An 11,714-nucleotide genomic window follows, 5' to 3' on the forward strand; every position below is an offset into this window, starting at 1 on the left:
TTCATTATTCATAGTTTATAAGATTTATTATAATTTATTTATTTATATGTAGAACAATAGTTTAATCTCAGATACAATGTTGTTAAATAATAAAGATTTTAATATATATATATTCATTGCACTGCATCTCCTCTTTTAAAGTGATTGTGATTATGATTGATTTCCCCCTTTTTTTTGCAGTAGACATTTTTTCTTAAACTTACATATAAAACTTGACTCATCATAGAGCTCCCCCCATGCTAAAATTTTTTTCATTTTTGTCAATTTATACATAGAAAATCGACTTACCATGGATTTGCCCCTCCACTTAAAAAAAAAAAAATTAATGTTTAATTTTATTTTTAATTTACGCTTAAAAATATTTGCTTATCATGTTAAAAGAACATGGTGTTGCCCCCCCCCCCCCCCCCACATGTAATAAATCGAAGTGAAAATAAAGAAACCATTGAACTGCTAAAGAGCTGAAGGATTAGAATTTTCATGATTTATTTTTCTTTTTGCTTGCAAAGATTTTTTGGATGAGGCTGCCATCCACTCACCCACCCCCTTTAAAAAAAGGCGCTGCCACGTATAACGTTACGTTTCAGGAAATTACCTAGCTGCAGATCTGTAGCTCTCTGGTTGAAAAAATTCGGATAGACAAACCAGAGAGCTACAGTTCCAAGCGTTGTAAAAACCTCCGATTTACGCCGCCGTTTTTGTGTCGCTCGCTTCGGGAATTATATCCGTTTTTAAAAGCATTCAACCGCCTAAATAATTGGATTTATTAATTAAACATATAGTTTACCCTAACTCTGCTAACTTTGTTTTCCTTTCAATGGTTCACAACGGCCATCCTTCGCCTTGGAATGTCATCGTTTTAAAAAACTCGCCTTATGACAACCATGTTTACCTAGTAGCGAGATCTCGGGTGCGTCGATTTACCCAAATGGACCCAAATGAACCCAAATGGCGATTAAAGTGGAAAACAATTATAATAAAATCCTCATAATTTAGGGAAATTTGGAAAAATAAAAGCCGAAGGTCCATAACAATAATTAAGATTATTTTAAAAAGTTGTTTTATTTTTATATAATATATATATTTATATTATTTGAATATAATTACATACATTATATACTTTTACAAATCGAGATAAAATGCTCATCTTTATTTTTCAAAAACAATTTTTAAAGATATACTGAAATAATTTTAATTATTGTTTTGGACCTCCGGCTTTTATTTTTCCAAATTTCCCTAAATTATGAGGATTTTATTATAATTGTTTTCCACTTTAATCGCCATTTGGGTTCATTTGGGTCCATTTGGGTAAATCGACGCACCCGAGACTCGCTACTTGGTAAACATGGTTGTCACAAGGCGAGTTTTTTAAAACGGTGACATTCCAAGGCGAAGGATGGCCGTTGTGAACCATTGAAAGGAAAACAAAGTTAGCAGAGTTAGGGTAAACTATATGTTTAATTAATAAATCCAATTTTTTAGGCGGTTGAATGCTTTTAAAGTCGGATATAATTCTCGAAGCGAGCGACACAAAAACGGCGGCGTAAATCGGAGGTTTTTACAACGCTTGGAACTGTAGCTCTCTGGTTTGTCTATCCGAATTTTTTCAACCAGAGAGCTACAGATCTGCAGCTAGAAATTACCGTAATTATAGTGAATAAAATATGTGTGAGCATTCATCCAAATTAGTGCAATTTACAACTGTTTCCTGTATCTGAAGAAATGTCCTTATTCGTCAGCTGTTCTTTATCTTAGCCTTTGCAAGATTTTAAGAGGATTTTGGTCATTTCAGCAGATTTACAATAACTTCAATTAGAGTAATTTCCCCTTATCAGTGCTTATTGTGACGTCAAAGCTGACGTTGGTTAAGTGTCGTCTTACTCTTTAAAACTCCCCTGAGAAATAAAAGTATGCGAAGTATACTGTTTTATTTACTTAAAAAGCATGATGTTCTTAAAATTACACATCTTATAAGCTTTTCAAAGGTTTAACTTTGATTCTCGGGAGAAGGTGATGTTGGAACGTGAGGTTGGAAACCATTGGTACTATGTGTAAACGTTTGTGACGTCACACGATTATTTTTGATTGAAAGTGTACTGAGGTGAACTTTAGAGGTAACATTGACTGTATGTCGCTTACATCGTTATTGTTTTTACTGTCTAAATTTGTCTTGCTGATTCTCGTGAGAGTGTGAAGTGATAAAAATTGCCATGATTACAGGGAACTACTGGGACGATTAAAACGATGCATTACTGGTCCGATTTACTGACGCCAAAAAAATCCGTTGAATGAATGTGCAACTATACTCTGTCCCAAGATATTTTGGATTCACGTTTGGACTATTTTTAATAAAAATACACTTACCTGTGAAAGAAGTGCAATTGAAATAGTTGAAAGGGATATTTTCCAAGATAATTTCATTGACACATGATCATCTTTCACTCGGAAAAATCCACAGGAACGAAAACAGATTCCTTACGGAGATTTATAATGGGGAATGTTTACATCTTTTCTCCATTCGGAATACACTCGGAATACATCGCGCAATATTTCAACGTTATCATCCGGGCTTGCTGCAATGCAAAATCTTCGTAGACATCACATTTTTTAGCATTGTATTGAAACCTGATAAGCTAACAGGGGCGTTTTGACTGAGAAATCTTGGAAATTTTTCATACTTTTGAATGAACATCGTTCGGATCCTGAGGTATTTATAAATATCAAACAATTAAGCCAAACGTGAATCCAAAATATCTTGGGACAGAGTTTAGTCCGATTTTTCTATTCACACACGCCTTGCCGGTAGAGCTCGCTTCGCGCCGGCGCTGCGCGCCGGCGAGCTGCGCTCGCTAATATGTTAACGGTGTGACCGTTGGACCGAGCGCAGATTTAACACAGAGCAGTTTGATTTTTGTAACAGAATTTATTTGAAACGCACACAGTAGGACCCGCTTATTTGCCTACTCAAATCATTAGCCAAAGTTTGACTAAACGTCGCGTGCTCAGTCTGCATTATGACGTCATGTTTCAGACGTAAAACGTACACGTTTTGTTTTCGGAAATAGCCGAAGAGAGTTACGTTATTCCGAACTTTTTTTATATTTCTTCTTTCATTGTTTATCAATTTAATTCATATAAATGCCGCGCTAATAAAACTGAATACTTTATTCAGTATCGAAAAGATCAGTTCCTTGATGTTAATGTTTTTATTTACCATCTGTTAATTTGATAAGACATACATAGAACAAGTCTTGTTTCTTGATTGAAGCACTTTTGAAACTTATCTAGTTTCCTTTTTAATTTCTTTAATTCAAATCACCTTCTATTGAAACACTGGAACTTATTTAATCGAGTCTAGGGGCGATAAACATCGATAAGTACCAGTCAATCAATGACCGAACTAACTTTTTGAAAACAAAATGGCTGTCAATATGGCGGCGCCCAGGGCTGGAAGAAATTTTTTTTGGCCTTAGTACCCCTGATTCAACTTTCATTTTTCACTGATTTTCTTGTTACCATTAATCCTCGCTTCGCGAGGCGGGCTTCGCCCGCCTCTCGCTGCGCTCGATATAAATACCATATATGTGTTCATTACGTTTGAACTAGATAGAGACGAGCTGGCGAGAAAAAAAATATCGATGAATATTGCAATCTGTAAAAATCGCGAAGATTTCTCAGGATTCAGTTACTGTGAGAAATATTTATCTTTCTCTGAGTTTAATTACTAGCATAAAAAAAAAAGAATTATTGGTATTGAATGGTTTACTTGTGTTTTTTTAATGATTCGCCAACATTTGAATGTTACAAGTCAAGTTACAAGCGAGATAGAAGTCGTTTATGTTTACAAAACTGCTCAAATTTTATATTTGTTTACAAATAATTTAAAGAAATTTCCATTTCTTTGACAAAATATAACTTGTGGCAAACAAAAATGATAAACTGATTGAATGTGTTAACAGTGTGCTCAACAACAAAAAGCAACATTAGACTTGAAACGTATACCCATAAAACACAAACAATAACAGTACTCAAACTTTGTTTATAAAACAAAGCATTTTAACCTTTGTAACTCGCTTGTACATGTACCTCAACATTTGACTTTCAAAATTTGACAAAGCATTAAAAACATCCATATCGACCATTCTAAATTTTGAAAAATTCGAGTTCCAATCGCGTCTTAGTCCTTAATTTCCTCAATTGCATCCGTTCAGTATGAAAACCTGTGGAAAGAGAACGCAAAGTTCGGCAGTGAAATATCAAAGTTCTCAATCATCGCGTTCCACCAAACATATCTGAAAGCAACTGCAGACCGTTGACTTGCGCTAGAAAATAAAGCGCAATCGCCACACACAAAACAAAGGTTTACTCGTAACAAACATTTTTCGTATTATTATTTTTTTTTTTTTTACAAAAATTAGATACTGAATTTTGGAGGAAACAGCCCCGCCCATTGGTAGGGGCAGATAAAAAAATATATGTCTATATAAATAAATTTCAGTTATATTTTTATACTGTTTAAAATGATCATGTTAACAAATAAAATAAGTCATTCATTTGTTTAATAATACATTTTCAGTTGTTTAACGTTCGTAGATGCTTACCCACTATCAATAGTCGTTATCCGAAGAAAAAAAATTGAAAATTTTTAGCAGAGCGTGGTTTCGATCCACGGACCTCTGGGTTATGGGCCCAGCACGCTTCCACTGCGCCACTCTGCTGATGTGAAAATAAAAATATATAACAGCTATATAAATTATAAAATGACGTATTTTATAGGAGTTCTCTGTGCGTTTTGATGTACCTGTTTACAGAACTGTTTCGATCAAGCTTGTATTTAACATTGATTATTTATTCGATTCACCAGTTAGTCAGTTGTAACTAAACTTGTAAGTAAGTTGGCATTATATGAGCGCACAGTCCACTTTAGAAATGCTTTTATTTACCAAATATGTATATGCTGTTGTTGTTTAAAACTATTTTTTTCATCGAAAGATTTCGAAATTACTTGTGATTAATTGCTGTAACGTTATGTATTCACCTGTGTAACCATGAAATGAAAATTGAATGTTGTAAGTTTTAGAAATTTCCCTAAACAGGTAGGGAGAAATCGCTAAAATGAGATGATATAAAGATATAGATAGATAAATACGTTTATTCACCAATCAACATGATCAAGGGCCCGGGGGGGGGGGGTGCATTTGGATATAAATTTGAGTTATTTGAAGTGCGAAAATTAGAGAATTTTTCTTTTGCCAAAATTATAGTACTAATGGAACAACTTTTTCCTTTAACCACACTATTACATAAATTGATCTCTCAGTATATCCAAAACCTCTTGGGGATCAACAAAGGCTTATAGAAAAATTTGCTATAGCCAAAAGTTGTTTCTATTGATATATACATTATCGTGGATTTATAATAAATATCATCAAATTTATATCCCACTTAGGCTATTATACCTTAAACAGGATATTACTGTTATTTACATGTATATTCCATTTGGGCAATTGTAGCTGCAGAACTGTAGCTCTCCGGGAAAAAAATATTGACAGACCGGAGAGCTACAGGGCCACCCATTGAAAAAATTGTATATTTATTGCGCAGAAAAACGTGCGCTAGTTTTCGACTAATTTACCTTATTTATACGCAAATTCTGTGAAAACAATTAGTACCATTAAATTCTTCATGCAATTTACTACTGATATCGCCTCTTTATTTGCCTCAGACTTTCTCCGAAACACCCTACTGACCTCGGAAAATCAAGTATGTTGAATTTACATCGAGATCGAGAGTCGCCATTTTTACATGTTAACAAAGTGCACAACATGAAATTACGGGACTGGTGATGGTGTTTAAAAGACTATCCGAGGCAAGTGAAGAGACGATATCGGTAGTAAATTGCATGAAGAATTTAATGGTACTAATTGTTTTCACAGAATTTGCGTATAAATAAGGTAAATTAGTCGAAAACTAGCGCACTTTTTTCTGCGCAATAAATATACAATTTTTTCAATGGGTGGCCCTGTAGCTCTCCGGTCAGTCAATATTTTTTTCCCGGAGAGCTACAGTTCTGTAGCTAGGGCAATTGGTTCCAACCTTCTAAACACTTTTATTTTCTATTTAGAAAAAAATGGATGCCATACTAAATGGGATACTAACTTCCCAGCATCCTGATGCTTTAAAGAAACAACTAATCACGAAAGTAACAGAAAACAGCTCCAAGCCTCAGCCAGTACGCGTGATTCGATCTGTGCTAGAGATCTCCTCATCATGGTTTCTACAGGGAGAATCGGACATTGCATTGACGGAGGGTTTACAAGTGTATATGTCATGGGCAAAATACAATCTTACAACATTTGAAGCTTTCTTTGACAGGGAATTTCTGCTCTCTCTATTTTCTTATAAAGGTAAACATGAGGCTAATGCTGTACTTCTGCTTGAAGTCAGCATGGAATTGCTTCAGAGGTCTTCATCTTACTCGGCACATGTCCATGTGGTCGAGGCGAAGGCAATCAGTTATGTGAGAGAACATCCATCTATTGACTGCTTAACTAACTTTGTTAACTTCTTATTCAAATTCAAGGAGTGTTTACCAAAAGGTGACTTTGTTTCAACTTTCTGTGTATCCCTAATAAACTCAATGAGTCTTTGTTCTATTTCTGAGGACTCAGGGCCTGAAAATGTCATTGTGTACATTAGGAATGTGGATAAAATTTGTTCTCTTATTCATAATTTATGGAACAATGCTGACTCTGAAGTGATTCTAGAATCACTAAAAGCCATTTTTGGATTAATATCAGCTTTAGAAGAAACAGAACCTTCAATTTGTTTGGGTGCAGTTGTGCGGAACATCCCAGAGGAAATGATTGAAATTATTGTGAAATATGCCATAAATTCAGACATTGACAGTGCAAGAATGACAACAGCACTGCAAAGAGTGGTGGATTGGGTTCAGTGGCCGACGGCTACTAATGTTCACTTGTGGATAGTCAGGTTTTTCCGGAGTCTGGCCATGGCCAAAAAGTACAGCATTCTCATAAAAGTCACAGAAAATAAAATTGAACAGGTAAATGAAATTATTTTTAGAGATGGAAAAAGGTTGGGTTTGTATCCTAAATTAGTAAATTTCATACCTAAAATCATTAGTATTTGATGTCTAGTTTAATGATCAGCTTTAGGGTTACTTTTATCCCATTAAATGATACACTGATAAAATCAGCACCTATTTTACTTGTTTTTTTTTTATTTTGATCAAACATGTACTTAAAAGATTAATCAGTTCATTACATGCTTCAGGTCTGTCATAATCTAAAGTTTGTGGCTGTCAGGGATGGAGCAATGAGTGTACTCACCCAGATGTTACTAGGGTTTCAACACTCACCTGAGCCTTTTCACAAGGTAGGTATTGAAGATGCAGTTGATTTGAAAACAACATAATAATAAAAGGTTCAGTTCAAATTGTAAAAAGTAAAAACTAATTACCGGTACCTAGTAAACCATTATTTTTTCACAAGTCACCATTAGATTTCTTTCTCTACATAGACAAATCAATTGCCATATCAAGAAGTCTAGTTTCTAACCACTTTTTCTAAATTATTTGATGGATTAATATTTTTTTTAACATGAAAGACCTTTACTTTGGTTTTGTTCTTTTCTTTTTTTTGCTACATACAAAGATGTTGTTGAATTTTTAAAACAACATAACTACAAAAAAAGTTTTCATCTGTTCTGGGATTTCAATGCAGGCAATGCAATGGATTCCTATTTGAATTGTTGCCTTTTGTAAAACTTGACTTCTACATTTCAGATATTGCCTGAGATAGTGAAAGTGATAGACATCTTGAAAACTGAGAATGAGACTGTATTGAAGCAGCTCTCTGATCTGTTACACTGTTGCTTCTTTCTCCACGCGGGATACCCAGACCTGTATGATCCGATATTGGAGGCTCTAAAGGTGAGAGTTAGGGACTGCTGCAATTACAGACAGGAACTGCTTCATAGTAAGCAAAGCATACTTGTTGCCACCATTTTACCTGAGCAAGAAGGGTATTTTATAAAATGCTACCAGAATGAATTTTAGCTATTTATAGTTACTGGAAATTTTTTAAATGAAGATTTTTTCTTAAAAAGTTCTTGAATTTCTTGATATGAAATTAAAGTTGTATGCCATAGCTTAAAAGAAATTTCAAAAATGCAATTTTAGGGAATTCCAGCCCCTAGTGCAGAGGAAATAAAATCTCGTTTGGAGGCAAGTCAGTGGCTGACCCAGAAATCAGGAGCATCGAAATATGTGTCCAAAGTCACTCAGAGGTCAGAGACTGGAAAGACAGGGCTCTTTAACCTGGGAAACACCTGCTTTATGAACAGTATTATACAGGCCCTCTTTATGTGTGACAGGTTAGATATCATCTCTGTGACTGCACACTTACATAGGGAGATATTGGTGGATGCAAAAAATGCCATGTTTATATACTAAATAAAGTGAAATTACCTTTTGTTTTCAATTCAACCTGAAATAAGGACTTTGTATTCTAGCTTTAGGAGGGACACACTGTCATACCAAGCCACCGCAGAGCAGCCGGTCATCTCCCAACTACAACAGGTGTTTGCTTTCCTCAGCCAAACACGGGTAACAATATATGTACATGTATTTATAATGGCAATTCCATTCACTATTTCTACGCAGATTAAAGGTTGGGCAATACAAACATATAATTACTTTGTCAGTGCTATAATTAGATGTTTGATTGACATACCTTTCTTGTCATTTATTCCACAGAGACCTGCCTATGCCCCCATGACTTTCTCCAGAATGTCACGACCCAGTTGGTTTGTGGCGGGCCATCAACAAGATTGCTCCGAATATCTCAAGTACTTACTGGACCAAGTCCACGAGCAGGAGCGATCACGTCAGAAAAAGGAGAAACTAGCTCAGGAGTCAAAAAGTGCCAACGATGGCAACCAAACTGATACAGAGACAGCTACTACTGTAGATAGTTCCAAGAAGTCACCTGTGATACGATCTTTGATAGAGGACCATTATGGAGGGATGATGGTGACTACCGTGACTTGTTTAACCTGTAAAACCAAGTCCTCTCGTACAGAGGAATTCAATGATATCCCGTTAGCCTTTCCGGAGTATAAGCCGATAGTGAACCAGGACAAGGGTGATGAGTCTGATACATTGCCTAATACAAAGTGTTTACACCTTAATGACCTGCTACAACATTACCTGAAGCCAGAGATGTTGACCGGGGACAATCAGTACTTCTGTGATAAATGTGGCTCACTTCAGGATGCAGAGAGGAAAATCTCCATCACTCAGCCCCCTGAACATTTGATCATCTCCCTACTAAGGTTCTCCTATGATCCGAAAATCCATGCCAGGTCAAAGATCTTTCAAGAGGTCAAATATCCACGTACCCTGATTGTACCCAAGGATCAGACGTCGGAGACGAGGAGTGACAACCCTAGGCGGTCACTGAGGAGTGCTGTGTCCCGCCAGATAGAAAAATGTGGGGTGAACACCACAAAGGGGGAGGTGTATGGACTTAATGCAGTTGTGGTACACTCAGGGACTTCCTCAGAGTCGGGCCATTATTACACATATGCCCGCCATTCGCTGTTCCAGGATCCAGAGGCTGTGATGGAAAATCTGTCGGAGTGTACAGATGAGGACAACATAGACTTCCTCCAGGACAAGTGGTACTCGTTCAATGATAGCCGTGTGTCGTACGCTCAGTACAGCTCCTTCTGTAGTGTCACTCAACGCTTCACGAAAGACACGGCCTATGTTCTCTTCTACAAGAGAATCGATCCCCAGAACAGTGAGAACGAGGGAGTGGATCTCAATAAGTCTATAAAACCAGCAGAAGTAGATCCTCCCCTTCAAGACAGACTGAGACAGCTGGTCAGCAAAGATAATGCTCAATACCTACAGGTAAACATACACTTAACATCAAAGTGAAGGATTGTATTTGTACCAGAGTATTTTGTTTGTTGTACATGTCATTGTATACTAAAATGAGTTGTCAAGACTTGAAACATAGGATGAAAAGTCTTACACACAAATCTGAAAAATTGTACAACTGTGTACGATAACATCCAGAAAACCCTAAAATTCTACATTCATCACATGTTCTATTTTTTGCAGGAACAGGAAATGTCCGAGCTAAAGCGTGCTTCCAGGAAGAGGCCGGTCTCCCAGACCACGTCTTCATGGTTCTACAAACCAGACGAGGATCAGGGACCCCCTGGCAGCTGTGGGGGGTCCTCATTCGACAGTAGCGGACCAAGATTTGTGTTTTAATCAGGACTTTTGCAATGTTTTTATAAATTATGCTTAAGGTAGAATTAGCAAATTCTGTGTTCTTGGTGCCAACTTTTTCTCCCATTAGTACATGTACTAATGCTCACAAATTTATTTTCAAAACATGTTTTTTCCCCATTAGATATTATTTTGATTTTCTAAAATGATACATTTAGTACCGGTATTCAATTCATTAATGAAATATCAAACCAATTATTGCTGATTACGTTACTGGTACTTGCCATAAAGCCTGTATATAGTCTAGTTGCTTCTTCTACATGTTACGGTGATCATCACATGCTTTGCTACATGTGTTTAGTTTTCTTGCTTGTTTCCAAGGATTGCTTATGGACTGAATTTTAATTGAAAACAAACCAGTGTGTCTGTGATATTATGTTAGCCTGTTCATTATTGCTATATGTTTCTGTCCATCATCGTTCGTCAGGCGGCCACTTCAGGACATCAAGCAGTCAAACTGTTGGCATAATTGTAATAAGCATTAAGCTCCTTATCAAAATTGTAAAAATTAATGGCATCAGGGGTTCTGGCACAGGGGTGGGGTTGTTGTGTTAGAGTGGGGCTCTAATGATTATATACTTGTGAAAAAGCATTAAATCTTTTAAAATCTTCATTGCTCCTGAATATTAAGCAGATGAACTAAATGTATAAGTACATGTATATAGTTAAGATAAGGAAGAGTGCCTCTTCCAAAATCGTGAAGTTCATGGCCCATGGGTCAGGGGTTCTGGTGTTAAGGTGGGGCTTTAAATGAATGCAGTAATTCTTTTAAAATCTTCTCCTCTGCTACTGAGTATTAATCTAATGAATTAAGTGCCTCTTCCAATTGAATTTCATGGGGTTCTTGTGTTAGGGTTTGGCTCTAATGATTAACTGATTATTTTTTTGCACTTATGATTTGTTTAATTATGTCACTACGTAATGCTACAGTTTTGAAAATTTTTTTTTAGAATTTATAAAGATTTTTGGATAGAACAATTCTGGAATAATAAAACTGATTTAATTACCCCTGTTATTATAATACACATCAACATACATTGCAAGAGCCACACTGCAGTTACTCAGGTGACTGATACGGCCCAAGGGCCTCTTGATCTTGTTAAGGAGCCTGTATCGTCCCTGTCATATATCAGTAGTTATATCTCATAACTGAGTTTCTGCTGTCAAATATCATCATTTGTTAGTTCCCCTGAAGGAGGCTTTTATGGTTTATAATCAGCAGTTAGCTTTATTCTATGAAGTCTTTTTCCCATATTTCAGCAAACTGCTTTATTGGTGCAAATTAATCTATATTTAGCATGAAATGTATTGATGCAATTACATATACTGGTATATTAAACTTTAAATTGCAACAAAATACTTGTTTTTACTTTAGGAACCAAAATTT

General features: G+C 36.1%; 1 protein-coding gene and 1 non-coding gene across 3 annotated transcripts; one reads left to right on the forward strand and one right to left on the reverse strand.

Moving 5' to 3' along the window:
• Window positions 1-4,646: 4,646 nt before the first annotated feature.
• Window positions 4,647-4,718, reverse strand: Trnam-cau (transfer RNA methionine (anticodon CAU)). The gene has a single exon. It is a non-coding gene; the product is annotated as a tRNA-Met (tRNA).
• A 97-nt stretch (window positions 4,719-4,815) lies between these two features.
• On the forward strand, window positions 4,816-11,703 carry LOC128156579 (ubiquitin carboxyl-terminal hydrolase 38-like). 2 transcript variants are annotated; one of them, XM_052818758.1, is made up of 8 exons: window positions 4,816-4,886; window positions 6,125-7,066; window positions 7,297-7,398; window positions 7,808-7,954; window positions 8,204-8,397; window positions 8,536-8,629; window positions 8,780-9,940; window positions 10,154-11,703. In XM_052818758.1, exons 2-8 carry the CDS (start codon window positions 6,131-6,133, stop codon window positions 10,307-10,309), a joined length of 2,790 nt encoding a protein of 929 aa, XP_052674718.1. In that variant the 5' UTR covers window positions 4,816-4,886; window positions 6,125-6,130; the 3' UTR covers window positions 10,310-11,703. The 2 variants fall into 2 exon arrangements, with proteins under 2 accessions (XP_052674718.1, XP_052674719.1); XM_052818759.1 differs by having other exon boundaries at window positions 4,862-4,890.
• The last annotated feature ends 11 nt before the right edge of the window (window positions 11,704-11,714 follow it).

The sequence above is a fragment of the Crassostrea angulata genome, chromosome 7 (genome assembly GCF_025612915.1).
Source record: "Crassostrea angulata isolate pt1a10 chromosome 7, ASM2561291v2, whole genome shotgun sequence".
NCBI lineage: Eukaryota > Metazoa > Mollusca > Bivalvia > Ostreida > Ostreidae > Magallana > Magallana angulata.

Excerpts from the sequence above, each read along its gene's own strand:
- LOC128156579 (XM_052818758.1), top strand. The coding sequence starts at position 6,131 with ATGGATGCCATACTAAATGGGATACTAACTTCCCAGCATCCTGATGCT. Across the intron at positions 7,399-7,807 it reads CACCTGAGCCTTTTCACAAG|ATATTGCCTGAGATAGTGAA; the intron begins GTAGGTATTGAA and ends TCTACATTTCAG. Across the intron at positions 7,955-8,203 it reads CGATATTGGAGGCTCTAAAG|GGAATTCCAGCCCCTAGTGC; the intron begins GTGAGAGTTAGG and ends ATGCAATTTTAG.